Source organism: Carassius auratus, chromosome 18 (assembly GCF_003368295.1).
Source record: "Carassius auratus strain Wakin chromosome 18, ASM336829v1, whole genome shotgun sequence".
Classification (NCBI taxonomy): Eukaryota; Metazoa; Chordata; class Actinopteri; order Cypriniformes; family Cyprinidae; genus Carassius; species Carassius auratus.
This window is the reverse complement of record NC_039260.1, coordinates 24,746,950-24,769,653: the sequence shown is the minus strand read 5'-3', so window position 1 is coordinate 24,769,653 and position 22,704 is coordinate 24,746,950. Positions and strand designations below refer to the sequence as shown.

General features: G+C 36.6%; 1 protein-coding gene across 3 annotated transcripts in view; it reads right to left on the bottom strand.

Moving 5' to 3' along the window:
* Positions 1-22,704, bottom strand: part of LOC113118746 (CD276 antigen-like) — a 66,904-nt gene that overhangs the window by 28,507 nt on the left and 15,693 nt on the right. For all 3 annotated transcript variants that reach the window (XR_003294365.1, XM_026288164.1, XM_026288163.1), the window contains exon 4: positions 18,830-19,126. Coding sequence is in view for 2 of the 3 variants with exons in the window: in XM_026288164.1 (XP_026143949.1) it covers positions 18,830-19,126 (297 nt within the window). In the remaining variant the exon portion in view is untranslated. The remainder of the gene's footprint in view (positions 1-18,829; positions 19,127-22,704) is intronic.

The window sequence follows — 22,704 nt, the reverse complement described above, 5'->3', positions numbered from 1 at the left end:
AAAAAAAAGTGCTAGAATGATTTTTTTTTAGAATGAAATACAAATTATAAACTAAAACTAGTAAAATAAAACAAAAAAAACTATTTTAAATAAATAAATTAAAATAAAATTTAATTTCATAAAATAAAAACTAATGTTTAAACAAATATAAAAACAAAAACTTAAATAATTGAAATTAAGAGAAAAAAGAGCGATTACACATAAAGCGTCTTGTTTTGGGGGACTGTGAATGACGTGTCTCCATGGCAGCCGCGGGAGTTCCAGGCTCCGCCCCCCTCTCACAGTCAGAGTGAACAGAGCGGCTCTGCTTCTGCAGGGTCTCCACCGTTGCTCTGCTTTCATCTCCTGGAATAGAGCTGAAACACCTCCGGGCCAAACCTCTCCTGATGCAGCTGATCAAAGCTATCGCTCGCTGCTTTTACTCGTCACACAGAGAGTCACTGCCGCACAATGCTAGGCCTAGAGGAGAAACCAGCCTTATACAAACACATCCGAGCACAAGACAGACAAACAGACGGGCGGAGCTGAGCACAAACCATCTCATTAGTTATTTACTTCTTTGTGTTCCCCATTAAAGGAGCAGTTCACCCCAAAATGAAAATGTGTTCACCCTCAGACCATCCAAGATCAGGATGAGTTTGTTTCTTCATCAGGTTTGTAGAAATATAGCATTGCATCAGTGTCTCATCAATGGATGCTCTGCAGTGAATGGGTGCCGTCAGAATGAGGTCATTTAAGACGTTTATTTATTTATGTATTTAGCTGTATGGACTCTCATTCTGACGGCATCACCCCAAAATCACCTCGGACCCCAGAGGGTTAATGACATCAAACCTGGCACGATGTGTCGTAAGAAAAATTTAGATTAGATTTCATATCGCAGTATATATCACAGAAAAATAAAATATTGCAATGTCATTTTTTCCCAACATTGTGCAGCCCTAGTCCAAACGTGCTGTTTTTTGTTTTGTTTTGATAGTTCTCCCAAAAACAGAAAAGTATGTCATCATTGACTGACTGTCGCTCTAAACGTGAAGCACAAAATAAAATATTTTGAATCATAAAATATCTTTCATGGACATACAATAAAGTTCATAGGTTCTAAAGTTGTTAATTATTTCAGTATTATTATATGGACAAAAACATCTTGAAACATTCATTAACTTCTTAAGCGATTTAAAACTGAAGGAAAGTAAGACAGGTTTGGAGCAACATGATTGTGAGTTAAAAAATATATAACAGTCCATACCTGAGGACAAAGGGTCATAAACTTTCCCTCCAAAATGTATCATTCCTCATTGGCTCACTCAAGTCCTGAGGGCTTAAATCAATTGTTAAAATGTGTGTGAATGTTAGACTAGTTTTATATATAACTAATAAGTCTTATTTGTATCACACTTGAGGTTGTTCATTGTTTGAGTCCCTAAAAGTGCCTCTCCAAACACATCAGAAATCCTGCCGCCTGCCCCTCCCAGAGCCCCCCGACATTTGAAAGATTAGTCATTTTTATTTTTCCGTCTATGTATTGTCCCCACCTCCAGAAAGCCCGCTAAGTGATCTCTCCATTAATTCTGATTAGCAATAATAACACTAAATGCAATCACAAAGACGGCGAGCCAGAAATGTCAGAGGACAGGGACTAGCTAAACAGGAAGACACGAGACGGCCTCCGATTTGATTTCTTCCCTTTAGAGGGATTCGGATTCAATAAATGACTTTGGGCTCGTGTCTGACGGTAAGCATTCATCACAATGAGGGGAAGGTGATCGCTTTTTTTTGTTACCGCGCTGTTGTTGTTTCCTCAATAAAATGTATTGCGACCACCTGTGTGTGTGAGAGGAGGAGAAGAGATGAAGATGTGGACAGATGCATCTCTGAGGTTTCCTTTCAGATCAGCACGTTTGTCTAGAGACACTCTTCCTCTTTCTGTGAGTTTGATTGGATTACTTTATAGCGGAGGAAATGAAATGCTGTCCTATTAGTTTTCAGAAGAGATGTTTCTGATTCCATAAACAACACACTTCGAACATCACCGCTCCGTACTGACAGAGATGACCAGAGCATAAACTCCATCTAGCTACCAAGTGTTAGCACCGCAGTCATATCCAAACACTGCTCTGGAGTTAAATGCTATTTCATGCTGAGTTATTTACACTGTTAAAGAGCTGGGTTGCCAATACACATGATCAAAGTTTCTAAACTTTGTTAGCAAGTTAACAAGAAGCTTGAGAAGAATATTGACCTTGTTCAGCTTCCCAAAGAACTCAGAGTTACATGAACAGTGAACGCAGTTCGTTTTTTCTGTAAGAGTGTTTGTCTGTTCCCATCATTTTGGTGACAAGTGTTTTATAAACAAGGCCCAGTTCGGCGCTGGAGTTGCACAGCATCTGATGGTGAAAGATGAAGCAGTGCCAGCGAATAAAGATCTAGCTGCAGGTGCTCGGCTGTTTTTGGATAGGATCGTAAAGCTGTACCTGTCTTTTATAAATCTGATAAAACTAAACTCTTCAGAGATATGAAGGATGCAGTACTGCTCTATAGTTACTCAAGATTAGCATGAGATTGGTCAAAACTGTATGTGTCATGTTCCCTTTAGCATACTTTTTAAAAGATGGTAATAAAACAATATAGTTAAAAGTGGTCGTCAGATGCCAGTTTTCCACAAATTGATATTATTTTTAAGGATCTTAATTAAAAGTAGATAACATACTATAGTTAAAATTAGCTGTCAGTGGTATTGTAAAACTACAATGTTTTAACTTGTCAAAAACAGCTCTGTTCACAGCGAGCCGTTTAGGTGCATGTCCCTTTAAATGCTAATGAGCTCCACTGACCCCGCCCCTCTCTTCAGTGTGGAGAGTGAGACTGTAAACTGTAGCCACATTTAGCCACTTGCTAACAAGATAGATAGATAGATAATCTGATTATTGATTATGCAATAGTAGTTATTATCCAAGGCTTTCTAGTCATCAAGACAACCCCAAAACTAGCTGATTGTAAAACGATGTATTTTGGCCCTTCCCTAAAGCTCTACTTCTTATTTTGAGGTCAACAGAAAACTGCAAGAAAGATGAAGGGAGAAATAAGCGGAGCAGGACAGCTAATTAAGTGTGTGTCCGCGGTTCAAAGCAAGCTCATTAGACGGAGCGCAGCGAGTGACGTAGACGCCTGACAGACATCAGCTCTCCCACGCCGCTGAGGCATTGATTTCTCCACTCGTCCTCATTCTCTCACTCCCTCACTTGTTTTTGGGCAATGATCAGCTGAATAGTTGGGCTCTCTGAATGTTTAATTATCTCTCAGAGCATCAGCTGCAGTGCGAGAGCCCTGATGTTAACAGAGCTCCGGCTCACACTCAGATCAACACACCTGAGAACACACCTGAGCAGATGACATGCGGCTGCTTGAGCCGGATGCCTACAGATATCATACACACCGTGGTCGGAACGTCTCAGACCACTGAAATGCATGTTTGAATTAGATTAGTAATCTAAATAATATTTTGTGTCATAATTCTAATTCTAATATAATTCATATTCTAATATAATATAATTGCTTTTTTCAAAACATTTATTGCACGTCAAAATATTTACAATTATATTATATTGTTATGTTATATATTTGTTATTTTTCAAATTGAGAATATAATATTTAATAAAAATTATAAAATCATAATATAAAAAATAAATGACTTTATTTTTTTAAAATATTTAATACAATATTATATTATATATTTTTGTATTTTTCAAAATCTTTCATTTTTCAAAATATAAATATTTTCTTTGTCATAATTTCTAATGTAATTTCACATATATCACATGTTTTATTTATTTTTAAATAGTGATGTTTACTTCATGTCATATTATTTAATATAATTTTTTATATAACAAATAAACAATTACATACTTTTTTCAAAATATAAATATTTACTTTTTTCATAATTCTTAAAATAAAATAGTTTGTAAATGAATAAATGAATGAACATAACACTAACAACTCGTTTACTGCAGTGCATGAGTGAATCTAACCAAGATCATAAAGCCATGTCATATTTCAGCCCAAAATCAAAGGATAAATATCTCATATAAAGAAAATTTGAAGCATGAAACACTCCGCTCTAATCCTCATGACTCTAACACATCCAGATATTTTACTTCTGAGCTCATTTGTAATTTTACTTATTCTAATAGATGCTTTCTCTTAATGCTTCTCATTAGTTTCTCATTACTGTAATACAGTAATGAGAAACATCCTGCACAATTTTTTAAATCAACAAATTACGGGAAGTAGAGCTAATACAACAATTATGTCTAAATAATTTACTGTTCAAATAGCATTATTGTTTTTTTGTTGTTTTTTTTGCATTATAGAAATGAGAACTGCTGAGGAAAATCAAGTCTGAAGATTTTTTATCACTGTGAAATATAATATATATAGTGTTATATTTGAATTTTATTTACATTTTTTTATATTGTTTAAATTATTATATTTTTAATTAATAATAATTATTAGTATTCATTTATAATGATTGTATACTTGTTATAATATTAGTCATTACAAAAAAGACTGTAAAAATGTATATAGTTTATCATAACATGTATTGTTATTTTATGGCCCATGTAGAAAGTATGAATTAGCACAACTGTATGGTGAAGAACAGAATAAAATGACATTGTACCGGTGTGCAGTGTTGGGTATAGTTACTTTGGAAAGTAGTTAGTTAAGTTACAACGTTACCATCAATTAAAAGTAATCAGTTAGAATACAGCGTTACCTATTCATAAAAGTAACGCGTTAGAGTACTCATGCGTTACCAAAAATTAAAAGCCGTTTGCAGCAGCTCACACATGACAGACACAGCCCCCGGCCCCTTTAAATGCACCTAAAAGTCGTGACTCCCGACAATGAATAACGTCAGTCATCCGACTAAATTAACACTGCAGGATAACAATAACAGGAAAGACAGTCAGCAATCGGCTATTCCACATGGCGTTTTATTTATTTATTATCACAGAACATATTATTAATCAAAATTCGCACCTAACGTTACCCAGCCCGGGTAGCCTAGGCTACTGTATATTATGAGCACCACAAGATAACTCCTGATTTTTCTTTAACTTTACATAATGCAGTTATCAAAGTACAAGTATGCTTACTTGTAAACACAACCTTAAACAGGCTTGCAGATTTAAATCCATTTAGAAATGATGAACAACCAGCCAGCCAACGATCTAACAGAAATTAACAGCTGCCTGTCAGACAAAAATGATAACAAACCGAATTAAATCCTTCACTGCCACACAGGCAAATGACAAATCGCTTAATAGCCGAACTAATTAGTATTAAAGTGTCACTCACAGTCACAAGCCTAAATTCGCTGTAACACAGTCCTCTTACATTTACTCTTCAAAGTATTGATTAAAACGTAGCAGAAGCAGATTTTCGAAACGTTTGTCCGACAGTCGATTTCTTTTTCGTTGACAAATTGAAAATAATGTGCGTACTTCCATAAACCAAACGCTGTCCTCTCTGCCATCTTGCCGGGAGTTCGGAAAAAAAAAAAACCCACACACACAGGGTCAGGCGCAGGGCACAGACGCATCACAGCCATTGACTTTACGATCACAGAGCTTCGGCTCCGCTGATACATCCGCAGGTGGCACAGTAGACCTAGGACTACTGTCTGACAAAAAGCAGGCTGCAGTCGGGATTTTCCTTTCCTTAAAATAACGGATTACTTTTTTAAAAAAATAACGAAGTTACTGATTACTTACGCACGAAACTAACGCGTTAAGTTACACATTTCAGGAAAAAAGTAATTAGAGTACTCTAACGCTTTACTTTGTAACGCGTTACCCACAACACTGCCGGTGTGACACATGACATGATTATATTTTATATAAATATTTCTTCTATATTTTTGCCATCTGTGATTAATGCGATTAATGCTGCACAATTTAATTACAGCAGCAGCAAGAGAAGAACAGCAGCAGCTCCGGGTCAAACGCCACGTTACACAGAAATAAGAGATCTGTTTCAGCCCCAGAACCTTCAAGCTTGAAATCCGTAAATGAGGAGCGCGTGGGAGTCCAAGCAGAGAGAGTTTGTGCTTTAACACAAATCATCTTAAGAAAAACACTTGATTTTTTCAAGGACTCTTGGACTTGTGTTTGGTGATTTGTGAGCAGAGCTGAAATGCAGATGAGTTCGGTTTATTCTGTACAGCAGTGAAGTCGAAGGCCTTGATTTCCATTCATTCTCTCTCTTTCCCCAAAGCATCAATTAAACCTAACGGCCATCAGCACCTTCCCCTCCAGACCTCCAGTGCTTTATTTATTTATATGCTCATTTACTTATTTACAATCCACTCTTCTGCAAGCAGCACTTTTTCAGTGGTTGCAGCACAAATGAACAGATCTTCACATTCACAAACGCTTTCTGACACACCAGAGACCATGTTCTTTGGCTAAAAACAGTGATGTGTGATTTAGCCCGAACACTTAGTCACACATAATAAGGACTGCTGTGTTCACTTCATCTCCAGAACCTCTCAGTCTATGCACTGATGGTCTATGCATTGCATTTCATTGAAAGTATTATTATTTTTTTACAGTAAGCACGACAGAATTAAAATTGAAAAGAAACTACTGAGAAGAAACGTGAAAAACTGCAAAAGAAAGACAGCTTAATTTTAATGTTTCACCCAATTTAGTATTACATGTAAATATATTTGTATTGATATACTAATGGATCAGTATATAAAGTATTTAGTATTAAATCAGCATAAAATTAGTATTCATTTCTGTATTTTTATAATGAGGGGATTTGTTTAGGCTATTGGTTGACTGATCAAATAATTCATTTTCTTTATCGCCTGCAATGAAGAAATGAACAAATGAGAACTATATGAGAGAAATAAAAACATTAGTGGAAAGTGTGCTTAATAAATGGATATTATTGGTTACTTCCTCTACAGTCAAAAATCTGGGTGTTATATTAGACAAGAACTTTTCTTGATTCTTCCATCTTAGAAACATTGCCAAGCTACGAAACATGTTATCTGTTTCTGATGCAGAAAAGCTAGTTCATGCATTCATGACCTCTAGACTGGACTATTGTAATGCACTTCTAGGTGGTTGTCCTGCTTCTTCAATAAACAAGCTAAAGGTCGTCCAAAATGCAGCAGCTAGAGTCCTTACGAGGTCAAGAAAATATGATCATATTACCCCAATTTTACAGTCTCTGCACTGGTTACCTATTAAGTTCCGTATCAGTTACAAATTATCATTACTTACCTATAAGGCCCTAAATGGTTTAGCTCATGTGTACCTAACTATGCACTCAAAAGTGCAGTATTATTCTTTAGCTTAACTAATTAATTCTACTTTGTTGGAACAGCAGCTACGCTAATTATGTCTTTATTTGTTTCTCTGTTTTGCCACAAGATTTACCTCAGATGATGCTAACCCTGAAACAACATACAGAATGACCTAATATTGCTACAAATGTGATTGCATCATATAATAATTGCTGTTAATAATGTTCATCGTCTGGTTGACTATGTCTTTAATAGATTTTTTCTGTATGTCTCTGTTATATACAGTACACATAAACTGACAGTCACTAGTTATAAGAATATTGTAGAAACGTCATTTTCTGTAAAGTTGCTTTGCAATGATTTGTATTGTAAAAATTGCTATACAAATAAACCTGAATTGAACTGAACTAAATATTAAATTTGAAAATATTAAAATGCTAAAAACATGTTAATAAATGTGAAAAAAATTAATTAATTAAATGTTACATCATTTACAGCATTTAGAGTAAAATACCAGCACTATGTACAGGATGAGCAAAGAGTAAAAATAAATAAAAAATAAATCAATAGATGAACAAACATAAAACAAATGAATAAATGATTTTTAATTGTAAAGTTTCACCCAATTTAATACTGCATAGTCTTACAGATCTGCCACAATTATACAGAATATAAAGTAGATTTGCTAAGCTGAATCATTTATTTGCATGTATTAGATTTTTTCTACACTTGGTCCACCATACAGAGAGCATTTTTTAAGCCGATCTCTCTCTCTCTTTCTCTCTATGTGTGTGTTTACTACAGCAGCATGAAGGGAGCAGATGTGAATCTTTAATAGCTTTACAAAACACCCTCCACATCGAGCAGATCTGGGATTGCAGCGCCTGCCTCGCTGTGAAAGAGTGATGCAATGCAATTCCTGCTCACACCAGCTCACGAGTAAACAGAGATAGATCATCAAATCATTGTAGGATGTGTACCACAACACAGAAAGAGATGATCTGCTACGGCCATGAGATGAGATTTGAAAAAAATATTTATAAAACATAGACAGGAAGTCTTTACCGGTTCACAAGCAAAAAGTATGGACTAGCACAGCAAACTTCAAACATAAATCCAGGATCTCTCTTCATAATAGAAGTTATTTTTGTATTTTCCAGTAAAAATATCTGAACATCCTTAAAACAAGACACATTTACCAGAGAAGAAAAATTAGCAGAAGATATTCAAAAGAATATTCTTATACAGTATGTGTGCAGTTTTGTCTGAATTCACTAGCACTAGTGGTGGGAGTACTAGTATGAGTATTAGACCACTAGTGTGAGAATTAACATGAATTGTGTGAGTGCTAGTAAAGTTCTGTGTACTTGTGTGGAGTACTAGCAGCACCTATTAAACTATGTTAAATAAATATGGAAATATATTTAAATTATAAATACAAATAAATGCAATTAAAAAAATACTAGTGTACTAGTGGGAGTTTTACTTTACTCATGTGAGTACTAGAGTGCTACTACTAGTAAAAAAAACTAGTGAACTAGAGGGAGACCAAGTGTATTTGTGTGAGTACTGGAATACTAGTGTACTTGTGTGAGTACGAGAGTACTAGTTTGAATACTGGTGTGTTTACTAGTGTACTAGTGGGAGTACTAGAGTTTTTATGTGAGTACTAGAGTATTAGTATATTCATGTGAGTACTAGAGTGCTAGTACAAGTAATATTAGTGAACAAGTGGGAGACCAAGTGTATTTATGTGAGTATTGGAATACTAGTGTACTTGTGTGAGTACTAGAATACTTTTATGAGTACAAGAGTGCTAGTACTGGTAATACTAGTGAACAAATGGGACACCAAGTGTATTTGTGTGAGTATTGGAATACTAGTGTACTTGTGTGAGTACTAGAATAATTGTATGAGTACTAGAGTACAAGTATACTAGTATACTCATGTGAGTACTAGAGTGCTAGTACAAGTAATATTAGTGAACAAGTGGGAGACCAAGTGTATTTGTGTGAGTATTGGAATAATAGTGTACTTGTGTGAGTACAGGGGAAGTCGTGGCCTAATGGTTAGAGGGTTGGACTCCCAATCGAAGGGTTGTGGGTTCTAGTCTCAGGCCGGACGGAATTGTGGGTGGGGATAGTGCATGAATAGCTCTCTCTCCACCTTCAATACCACGACTTAGGTGCCCTTGAGCAAGGCATCGAACCCCCAACTGCTCCCCGGGCGCCGCAGCATAAATGGCTGCCCACTGCTCCGGGTGTGTGCTCACAGTGTGTGTGTGTGTTCACTGCTCTGTGTGTGTGCATTTCGGATGGGTTAAATGCAGAGCACAAATTCTGAGTATGGGTCACCATACTTGGCTGAATGTCACTTCACTTACTAGAATACTTTTATGAGTACAAGAGTGCTAGTACTGGTAATGCTAGTGAACAAATGGGAGACCAAGTGTATTTGTGTGAGTATTGGAATACTAGCGTACTTGTGTGAGTACTAGAATACTTGTATGAGTACTAGAGTACTAGTATACTAGTAATCTCATGTGAGTACTAGAGTGCTAGTACTAGTAATACTAGTGAACAAATGGGAGACCAAGTGTATTTGTGTGAGTATTGGAATACTAGTGTACTTTTGTTAGTACTAGAATACTTGTATGAGTACTAGAGTACTAGTATACTAGTATACTCATGTGAGTACTAGAGTGCTAGTACTAGTAATACTAGTTAACAAATGGGAGACCAAGTGTATTTATGTGAGTATTGGAATACTAGTGTACTTGTGTGAGTACTAGTATACTTTTATGAGTACTAGAGTGGTAATACTAGTAATACTAGTTAACAAATGGGAGACCAAGTGTATTTATGTGAGTATTGGAATACTAGTGTACTTGTGTGAGTACTAGAATACTTGTATGAGTATTAGAATAATAGCATACTCATGTGAGTACTAGAGTGCTAGTACTAGTAATACTAGTGAACAAGTGGGAGACCAAGTTTATTTGTGTGAGTAGAGGAATACTAGTGTACTAGTGGGAGTACTAGAAGCACATATTTAACTATGTAAAATACATATGGAAATATATTTAAATGATAACTACAAATAAATATGCTGCAATAAAGGGACAGAACAGGTTTCCAGTGAGGAACTGAAGCCACTTAATGTCAGTAATGCTAATCAATGCAACCTACTCTCATTGTGACTTTGCCGAATAGCATAAAGTGTCATAACTGTCACGTGCGAATGTCAGAATCGAGTGTCAGCTGTGAATTCACTCAAACAGCACTGATCAACGAATCACTGTCAGAATTAGTGATGGGATTTATGGCTCTTTGAGGGGATCCGGATCTTCGCGATCCGTTCCTTTCAAAGAGCCGTTCAAAAGAATGGCTCTTTTGGCTCTTTTTAAATATTTAGTCAGTTTTAAGAAGCCAGCTTGGGAGCATCTCAGTTTATCCTGGAAATAATCACTGGGAGGTATTATGAGGTGAGATTTGTAGTCAAATAATTAAAGCTCAGATATCTCACACCAATATCTGAGTTTGAATTATTCTGAAATATTGATTATTACCTCATTTCTCATGTGTCGACTATATTCCATAGGGTTGCACAAATCCCTCTGCTTAGACAGTGACATCATTATTTTGATTTACCTTTAGTACAAAGTGTGTGTGTGTGTGTGTGTGTGTGTGTGTGTGTGTGTGTGTGTGTGTGTGTAAAACTACGTTGACTTATGTTATTCATACAATACCTACTCACAAATAAACATAAAAAACAAAGCCGGCTGCAATGAATTTCTGTGCAAAACAGCTTTTACTACAAACACTTCCACACAAGAACATTGTTATCACACAAGAACATTTTTATAGAAAACTAATTTTTTTTTTAAGTAGATAAAATTAGAATAAATAAAATGGAAATGTCTACATACTACATACTATTACTACTGTAAACTTTGCAAATAGGACATCAGCCCCTTCAAGTCAATGAACAATAACAAAGTGGGCTGCAATGAATGTCTGTGGAAAACAGCTTTTAGTGAAACATTTCTATACAAGTACAGTATCACAAAAGAACATTTTTAATGATTTTAAAATAAGTTTTAAATGAACACAAAATGCAATGTAAATGCATGCACAACTAATAACTAATATCATCACGCTATAAAGGGTTGGCCTGCGCTGGGTGCGCCCCTCCCCCTATAACTGTTCTGTCTCCTGGAGGAGCTCATTTGTATGAACACGCATAGGAAAAAAGAACGATAGAAAGAACGGCTCCTCTCCAGTCGCGACTCGGCTCCCATCGTTCATGTTTATGAGCCGTTCAAAAGAATCGGTTCGTTCGCGAACGTCACAACTCTAGTCAGAATCTGTTTATACAGTTAGCAGAAGACACATACGGAAAGTGTGGAGATTAAACGCACAGTTAATACGAGAAAAACCATAAGTGGTGTGATAGGGTAAAACAGTCAGGAGGGGATAGATGGGCTAGAGGCGTTTCCTGTGACCGGAGGGGTCAGAAATCACCCGCACTAATGTGCAGCCCATCAGACAGCTTAATGTTGAGTGTGTGCCTGACCAGTGTTAAATAGAGCAGCCTGGAGTCAGATTAAAGAACAGACTTCAACATTTAAAGGATTAAAGCAGAGCCCCAGAGCTCCAGATTTTAAACACACTTGGGTCAACTTCAAAGTGTCCCTTCTTTCTGTACTTCATACTTATGATAGACAGCGACACGGTTCAAAGTTCAACAGGATTATTGAACATGCTGTGTTGAGCTACAGTGACCTCAGCTATCAGTTCACCAATGCCTTTCTGCTGCTCTCTGGAGCTTCTGCAACTCGCACACAGTACAGACAGCAGATTATATATTATAAAATAACATAATGCATGATATAACATACATTTAACATTAGAATTGTTTTGCATTTGTGGTTGATACAACAGCGGCCGTATAAGTGTTAAATCATGCTTTCCTATCAGTTCCTGGCCTCTGGAGTAAAGTTGAAGAGCCAGAGCAACTTCATTTTCAGACAACTAAAACCACATTAAGCACAAACACAATGTGTGTCGCTCAAGCAGACAATGATGTAGAGTTCTTTACTTTTTTTATGTATAACTAGGGTGTGTGTCTCTGGGTTTGGGATGTTTAGTAGGGTGATCTCGAGACCTGGCCAATCAAGCTACTGTTCGATGTGAAAAGTGCTGTTTGTGTCTGTGACAGGACTTAACAACACTCTCATTTAGATGGCAGTTTCTCCTACCAATGCATGTGCTAATTACATTCAAATTAGACCGGTGAGGAAGAGAAGGAGACAAGGACTAATAAAGGGTTTCATTCTTGCCGCTATCATCCTCTCTCAGTGTGTCCGCCTCTGTGTTTCGCTCTCTCTGTCTGCTTACTTGACTCTTTAGGCTACTGTGAGCTGGGCCCGGCTCTGTCAGCCAGTCATTTAGGAGGCAATGTCCAGATGATAATGCAAAGAGAAAGAGAGAAACACAGTGATGCAGTGATCTTTCCACTAGCACTAGAGTGAAGTATTGAAGGGTTATGTTAAAGTGTAACATGTAGATATCAGCCATTGGTTAAGTGTGTGTGTGTGTGTGTGAGAGAGAGAGAGAGAGAGAGAGAGAGAGAGAGAGAGAGAAAGAGAGAGAGAAAGAGAGAGAGAGAGAGAGAGAGAGAGAGAGAGAGAGAGAGAGAGAGAGAGAGAGAGAGGAAGTAAATATAGAGTTAAAAGGAAGAGATGAAAAACAGCAGGGGGAGAAGGATAGGAAAGAAAAAAGTAATGAAAGAGATAATGAAAATGCTGACGCGGAGGGAGACATCTGCATCGTTTTAGCACTCGATTCACTAAATGAATTATGCAAAACAATGCAAACACATGAGAAAAAAAAAAAAAAAACGGTGCTAAATGCAACTTACATGCAGTTTTACTGTAAAGCTGGTTCTGCTTGCCAGGGGTCATGGATCGCTTCCCTGAGATACTACAGTTATTAGACTAATTTATATTCTGATATTTTTTCCAAGCACATTTTACCAATTCCAAACCCTCATCTACAATTATGTATCACTTGTAAATGATTAAATACACAATTACTAGTACTTATTACGATTGATGTGGTTTGGAATTAGTCAAATGTGCTTGGAAAAAATATGATCAGAATATCAGTTTGCCTGATAATTATGCACACACTGTAAATGTGCATCTGGATGTGTGCAGTGATAATGATCTCCATCATTTCATCTCTACGCTAAAACATTTTTTTATTTTTTTTATTTATTTTTTTTTATTATAAAAACCTGTTCCTGCCTGATTTTCATAGTTTTGTAAATAAGGCATAAATCAAGACAGAAGCCTTGCTTGTAGGGGTGTAACGATTCACTCGTTTTCTCGATGCATCGATTACAAACCCTGTCGATTTATATGCATAGATTTGAAACATGATTTTTGAATCGTGAATCGCCGATCTTGAACAGCAATCGATTCAAAATGCTAAGAATCGAATGAATCGCGATTTCTATAGCGATTCAATGCTTTCAAAATGTATACACATTAAATTACTACACGCACGAATTAATGGAGACCTTGAAGAGTGTTCGTGAATCGTGCCTCTTATCTGTCCTTCACGCGCTCCACTGTTTACCGCCTGATGAGACTTGCGCTCGCGCTCCGTTGGTCTCTGACGCAGCTGACGTGTGATCTGTAGGACTCGTGGCCAGTGCCGGAGCCGTCGACAGCTGTATTTATTGCATGGACGGAGCAGAAATGTAAGTGTCTAAATCATACTCACAGATCCATTGAATGATAAATGTTTTTAAACAATGAGGATGAACCGAATATACGATGGAAACTTTTAAAATTAACCACAGCATTAACAACGACCTTGAAATAAGAGCGCGAGATTTATCTGATAATCAGATGCATGAAAGTAGCGTTTGTTTCATTAGCAAACAGACATCTGGCGCGTTTTCTCTCAGAATCATTCGCTGATTGAGAGGAAACGTTAAATAGAGATGAAGACGTTTTCACACTGAAAGAGAAGCGATCTCGCTCTCGTAGACGTGCCAGGCTATATCTGCAGCTAAACTGAATAAAAGCAGAATGAACCGATGAAACTAAAAAAACACAAACGATTTATGAATGATGCAGTGCTAATTGACATTTATTACAGTACAGAAACTATAAAGTATATTTTCTACCTTATTCTGTGCGTAAAATGTAAATAATTGCTAATTGAATGTAGTCTAGTAGGCTATATAAAACAATCATAAAATTGCCATTAGGAAAAAATTATCGATTACAAATGATTGATTATTGTCCAGCAGTGTATTTGATTTATTACAGCTAATTAAAAGTAATTAAAAAAGAAGATAATTCCTTGTAAATAATAATCATAATAATAATAATTATTATTATTATATAGGCTACATACATAAAATGTTTGTATTTGACATTTCTGTCATCTTTTGAAATTATGGCTACGCAAAATGTTAGCTTCTCCATAATACTCTTTAAGCTCTTTTTTAAAAACTTGGCTTACATACATTTTTACGTATATGCCATGTCGCATCATTAAACTAGCATTTAACAATGGACAAAAGGTTTTTTTTTAACCTATGTTTCTCTAACTATAAATGCATCTGGAAATATCCTAACTTTACTTGCATTATATTACTTATATATAACATTATATAATGAACTCAAAATGGTCAACATTTTGTGTTGAGTGTTTTATTTCATTCAAAAATGCACACAAAACACATGTAAGGACTTGCTGGCACAGCGCTAGATCATCTTAAACTGGATCGCAGAACAAAAAAAAGAGGATTTTCGCTGCAACATCCCATAACCATCTCTGTGGTGACATCAGCAGCAGTTCATCAGTGCTAGACCGTCGCCACAGCAACAGCACCATTGCTACATTTCTAAGCATCCGAGTGTGTGCTCCGGCTCCCTCCAGCATCTCCTGATCTTTCTCACAGCTTTTACCCAGAATGCTGTGGCGGCAGAGAGAGATGGACGGTGATGATGTAACACACACACACACACACACACGCCTGCGTTCTCTGAGCTGCTGACACGTGGAAGGACTTTTAAAGCGAGGCCATTGTACTGACAGAGAGATCAGCAGTTAGAAAAGTAACTGCTGTGCTGGAAGCTCCTGACACAAGTGTGTGTGTGAGAGTGACATCACAAGACACAATCCGCTGTGTGAAGCTCTTTCTGGTTCTGGTTCTGGTTCTGGTCGTCCACTCTCAGAAGCACATAGGTCTCCTGTGTTAACTCCTCAGCTGCAGGGGTCTGCACACTCTCTTACAGCAGCTCAAGGTCGATCGCTGCAGATTACGTAACGGTGAGTCCGTGCAGAGCTCAGATCTTACCGCGGTACTGTTGCTGTGCAGAAGAATGACAGAGTCTTTGAGCCACGTCTGTCATCAGCTGTATATACTGACCAGCGCTCCACAATATTACATCTTTCTAGTTAATCGGTGTGTCAGAAATCAATAAGGATTAATCTTAAATTAATTATGATTGAAAACACAGTCTATCCATACATTGGGGTCTAAAGACACATGGGAAATCGCTATAAAATTATTTTAATAAATTATAAAATGTTATATAGTTCTATTATGTTTTTGAAATAAGTTTCTTCTGCTCATCAAGCCTGCATTTATTTGATCAAAAATACAGAAAAAAATGTAATATTGTGATATATAATTATTTTAGATTTTAAATGTATTAAACTTTAAATGATCATTTATTTCTGTGATGCAAAGCTGAATTTTTAGTGTCATTATCACATGATCCTTTAGAAATCATTCTAATATGATGATTCATTATCAAAGTTGGAAACAGTTCTGCTGCTTAATATTTTTTTCAGAACATGTGATACTTTTTTAGGATACTTTGATGAATAAAAAAAAAAAAAAAGAAGCTATGTTTTTAAAATATAAATATTTTGTAATAACAATATACACTACTGGACAGTAATTTGGGGTCAGTATTTTTTTTTTCCTTTTTTTAAATAAAATCAATATTTTAATTCAGCAAGTATGTGTTTAATTGATAAAAAGTTATAGTAAAGAAAATATATTATTAGAATATATATTATTAGAATTTTTATTTTTTATTTTGAATAAATGCAGTTCTTTTGAACCTTTTATTGATCAAATATATTAGACAGCAGAACTGTTTCCAACACTCATAATGAATCAGAATATTAGAATGATTTCTAAATGATCATGTGATCGACTGATGTAACATGTGACACTGAAGGCTGGAGGAATGATACTGAAAATTCAGCGCTGCATCACAGGAATATATATATATTTTTTAAGTATATTCAAATAGAAAACTATTCTTTTAAGTTGTAATAATATTTCACAATATTACATTTTTTTCTGTATTTTTTATCAAATAAATGCAGGATTGATGAGCAGAAGAAACTTCTTTCAAAAACATTAAAAATAGTCATGTTTCCAAACTTTTGGTATGTACTGTATGTATATATGTGTGTGTATAAATATATATTACAGACCATTAGATTTTCTTCCATTAATACATTCTCTGATATCATGATCATCAGTCTTTACTTCTTTTGAATCCTTCTGCAGAGAATAAACCTCTCCACAAACCATCAGTGTCTCAAACGAGCAGCTGAAGATGATGACAGACAGAAGCTAATTGATGAAGTACATTGTGTCTAATTGAGACTGAGATGAAGTTTCTCTGACCTCAGACCGCATCCAGACACTTCCTCGACCTTCACAGACGTCTGTTTCCACTCCCTTCTTTCACTTCGGGGCACGTCTGCGTTACTTTGTAATTTTTCATTGGGAATTTGGAGAGAAGTGTGACATTTTAACAGGCTTCTTGGAGTCTCGTCCTCTTCCAGAAAACCCTCTTTTGAATACTAAACAGATTTCCTCTCTTCAGTTATAGAAAGTCCTAAACGTCTCATTTAGAAAGACGTTCTGAGCTCCTATTGGGATGCAAAAGACTTTTCTTTTATTCAGTACTTTCAGTATTCAGTATTTTTTTTTTCACGAATGATTGCATATGGCAGCACAGTTTTACTGTGCAATAACTATTAAATAAAGAAATCATTTCATGTATACTTTTTATTTTAATGATGTGTCATCAAAAAGCCTGTTTTCCATTTCATTCAAACAGCGGATGCTTTACACACTCTGAAGAGTGGTTTTGCCATAAATAGTTAGAGAAATGCATCCAAAGTGTTTCTGATCTAAATCTGACCGCTTCTAAATGCGGCGCGCTTTGTTTCAAAGTGAATCCTGGTTGCACGCTTGTTTGCTGTAGAAGAACAAGCAAACGCGACTAGGTCAATATTAATTACTGAAGTTGTTGAGCACACAGCAGCTGCTGTAAACAAATGCAAATGCATTTTCATATCAAACAAGGTCGGCGTGATCGCTCGGCTCACACACGGATTCTGACGCTTGCTTACTAACAAGTAAAGATCAGGATGATCCACGGACGGCACAGGTGTAGTCTCACACAACCTTCATCCGTCAGAACGCACTGTCAAATCTCACTGGAACTGTACTTTATTCATTAAACATCCCTGAACAGACACATGCAGTGTTAGGTCCTCATCTGAGCACAAAAGGCCCGTTCCCATTTCAAAGAAGCAATCTGTGAAATAATCATCCACTTCCTCATTTAAACAATGACGACGATGCCTCTTGGACCATTATTGAACAATTTATTATTTTCTCCCTGTTTGGGTTTGGCGATGAGGAATAGATGAGAGAAGTCCACGAAGCCATCACAGCGGAGGTTTTAATTGACCGAGGATTTTAGAGGGAAAGTGCTGCCAGAAATGAGCGCTGCCTTTGGGTGGAACAAGAAAGAAGATATTTCATAGAATGTTCACGTTGCTCTTTTTCACACAGAGGAACTTCACGTATCGCAGCAGTCGCGTTTTATAAAGTCTACGATAGATTGTGTGAGGAATATAGAGCCTTAATGACCTCTGCCCAATGGAAAAAAGCCTTGTAATATGCCAAAAAACAAACAAAAACACAAGAATAATCTTTGGGTTGGGTAAAGCATTATTATAGTAAACAAAACAAAAAAAAACTATATTTATATATAAAAACTATATTTCAATGAAAAAGTTTTATCAATATTTCTCATTTTATTTTTAGTTTAACTTGATATACTAAAATAATTGAAACTCAAATTAAGACCATAAAATAAACATTAACTTAAACACAATATATTAAAAAAAAAATAGTTTAACCTGTCTATTTTTTTTTTTACTAAAATATTCAAAATTAAGTAAAAATGAACAAAAGCTATATATATATTGTTTTACTACTAAAACTGAAAAAATATGCACAAATGTTTTTACTAAAATGATAAGGAAAACAGAAAATGCAATATTGGATGGTGATTGGACACAGTAATGTAAGTGGTGACAGTCTCTCAGTGGTCGTGTGTTCACACTGGAGGTCTCAGAATAACATGAGTGTGTTTTTCCTCACCGCTGATGGTGACAGACGCCTGTCCTTCTTCTCCCAGCAGCGGGTGGATCAGTCTGCAGCTGTAAGTGCTGTTGGGCTCCAGGATCACCGTCAGGACGCTCTTCACGCTGAACAGACCCTCCTCGTTGGCCACCTGTGAGATGGTAATGTTGTCGGTCAGATTGCGTCCGGCCCCGTCCTGCCACAGCACCTGTGCTTCAGGATAACCTCCGGACGCCTCGCAGCTGAGGGCCACCGCATCACCGGGCCTCAGGGCCGACTCTGGGCCCCAGGTGACCAGCGGCTTGGAGAACGGAGCTGTGATGGAGAGAGAGAGAGACAGAGAGAGAGAGAGAGAGAGAGAGAGAGAAATATAAATGTATGGGAAATACTGGTAATGCATATCGAAATATTGGAAATTTGTTTAAAAATCATAATCACCGTTATTGAAAAATATTATATCACGCAAAACCTAAACTGGTTTGAAAGAAGTTTGAATATTTGAACGTATCCGAGGCTCAAATCGGATCCAAAATATCCGAATACGCATGTGATCCTAACTCCACGCAGCTCCCGCACTACTTTCCATTGGAAATGAATGACTTCTGGTCCGTCGCTTGTTGTTCGCCGGAGACAGTGTATATATTATTTTATATGGGTAGCATACATATTCTGAATTCAAATTAGCCATTTTAATCTAGATTAATCTAGATTAATTCCAAGATTACAGTGAGATTAATCTAGATGAAAATAATTAATCTATGCCCACCACTAATATATATATATATATATATATATATATATATATATATATATATATATATATATATATATATATATATATTTTTTTTTTTAACAAAATAATTTTAATATTAATTAATTTAAATATATTGTTCATGTTGGTCTGAACAAAAGCTGCAGATGTACTGAATGAAAACACAAATTCATAGCAGAAATACAGCGATAGCACAAAGCAGAGCTGTGCTCAGAAACATCACTGCATTAGGAATCGCTTAGAAGACAAAAAGAACAAAACATTTTCTGAAAACATTCAGTTCCCTGATACATTTATAAATTCTCCTCGACTTGCACAAGTCATGTGAATGGCGTGTTTCAGTGTCAGAGCGGTGAGTTTCAGCGGAAGGCCATGGGTTTTCAGGTAAAGCAGCAGATAGCGAGTGAACGCTAGAAGCAGAGCGATCTACTGCTGCCTTCACCTGGGGATCGGCTCGACATGATTCCCATTAAATTGTTAATTACATTCTAGGAGCTTAGCATAAAACACATATGGCTCAAGATCAGACGGAAAGCGTCTGCTGACACGCTCATCTACACCCACTTCCTCAGCAGGGACGCCAAACCACAGGCGGGAGGCTTCTGGGAAACGGGCCGCTCATAAAGTGTTTGTGTTGAGGTGATGAGGAAATCAGCGCCGTCGTCCCTCGAGCGCACACACGCAGGGAGCCCGAGACCGCCTTATTCCCACACACAATCACCATTCAGCAAACACAGGAGTCAGGCGCTGGGACAGCGGGAGGGAAAGCAATCAGACGGCTGTGGGGTCGGCAGAACTGATGCCAAGAAGACTTTATAACCTCCAGCTGCTGCCTGACTCTCAACTCAAGACCAGGGCCGTATTCATCAAGCTTCTCAAAGTGCCATTTTAGTCTTAAGTGCTGAGAATTCATTAAATTTACTCCTACTTTCAAACTTCAGTATAAAAGCAAGTTATCAAATTCCGTTAAGCTAAGAATCACTCTTACTCTCCCAGTTATTACAGACAGCTCGAGAGCCCTCTCAAGTGGTTAGGAGTTGCCTGTAGGGGCTTGTGATGGCGCCGAGGAGACAGAGATGTTTACCTGTGCAAATCTTTCAGGAGAAGAAGAATGTTCTTGAATTGTTTGACGACGAGCAGTTGATCAAACGGTTACATTCCCTCTGTTACTCAAAACGAGTAAAGAAGATTTACATTACCAAAGAACATCATAACTGACTGAAGTATATTCTCTTTAAAGGGTTAGTTCTCCTAAAATATTATATTAGCCTGTGATTTACTCACCCTCGAGGCATCCCATCTACATGACCATGTACTTTTGAGTTATATTAAAAACTGTGCTGACTCTTTCAAGCCTTATCATTGCAGTAGGTGTGTTTTTTTTTTCAACAGTCCAAAAGAAGTCAAATAAAGTGCGCACATAAATAATAAAATGTGCCTCCTGTGGATGAATTAATGCATCCTGTAGTGAATCCATGCGTTTTTGTAAGAACAATATCCATATTTCAAACATAATAAACACTTTTCTTTCGCTTCTGCTATCTGTCGTATCATTGCAGATGGATGATGTGTTTGAGAAATACAGGTCCATTATTCTATATCACCAAATATTGGATTGGATCGTTTTATCAATTGTGTGTTTTTTTATGTAGCTGATTGATCATAGGCCTCACTGATTACTGAGTTTACATACGTCAAGTTTTTAATGTTGTGTATACATTTAATATATACTCAACATAGCATAACGAGTTTTATTTTTTTTATTAGTATTATATTATTTTATTATTATTTCATTTCATTTAATTGTATGCTTTTTTATTGTTTCCCCCTTGTTACACTTGATGTGTTGACTGGAAACACAACGTGGGGGGAGGGATAATAAATAAATATATAAATAATAATAATAATAATAATAATAATAATAAATATTTTTGTGGAAAGTTGTTATAGCCTATATGAGCAAAGCCAGTATTTTCCAATTTTCCAATCCAGCCAATTTTCAGGAAAAGTAAATTTGCTCATCATTCAGACTTTTATGACGTTCTTTCTTCTGCGTAACAAAGACAGTTTGAGAAAGTTTTGGTGAAATGGTCACCCAATCGTTTCAGGTACTAACATCCTTCAAAACCTCTTTCTTTAGGAAGAAACAAACTCAAACAGTTTATAAGGACACGAGGAGAGTAAACGAAGACAGAGAGATCAGTTCAATATGAGAACATAACGATTACAGATGACACATATCCGTGGTGCTAATTAAAAATCTCCAGAACGAGAAACCACTGCAGTTCTTACTCTGAATGTGAACTCAAAATAATCCCGCTAATAAATATTAAGCATTATAATCCAGAAGAGTGAAAATGACACGATTGTTTTTGTTTAATCTTCATTAGATGTACAGAAGCAGACAGGAGTGGTGCGTCGCCGAGCATTAATATCACTTAATTCAATGCCCTGAGAGAGAAATGGGAGACAGAGAGAGGAGAATAGAAAAATGCCATCTATAGATCATAAATAATGATGTACTCCGGTGAGTCTGAGTGCATTCAGCCATAAAAATAATAACACATATAGCAGCTACAGCTGAGAAACATCAATCCCAGCAAATCCTACCAATCAATACGACTGGATATTGATGAGAATAGCATTTAAATGATCGTGTTCATTACTGGGCCTTTGCAGAAGTATTTCATGACAATCCTCAAGATGTGCAACAACTGTATGTCATTTACACAATCACACACATTACTGTAAAGTAGATATACAGTAGATAATGACAGCGCTTGATATCTGGTATCCGTTCAGACAGATAATCTTTGAGTTATAAATATCTGACTGGCGTCTCATAGAGATGATATGTATTCTATAGGAGCAGTAGATTCTGTCCACAGTCGATTTTCTCGATTACAGGACCGCTCGGGTTCAATACTACTTAAGCTCTCTTGATAGCATCTGTGGCTTCATGTCGATCACACAGAAACGTGTTTCTCAGTTTATTAAAAAATGCAGCAATTCACTTACAGTAGAATCACACTAGCAAACGACCAGTCAATTAGTGAGGTTAACTCATTTTAGACGCATTAATTAGCACAATTTATTCATTTATTTTGTGTGTGTGTGTGTC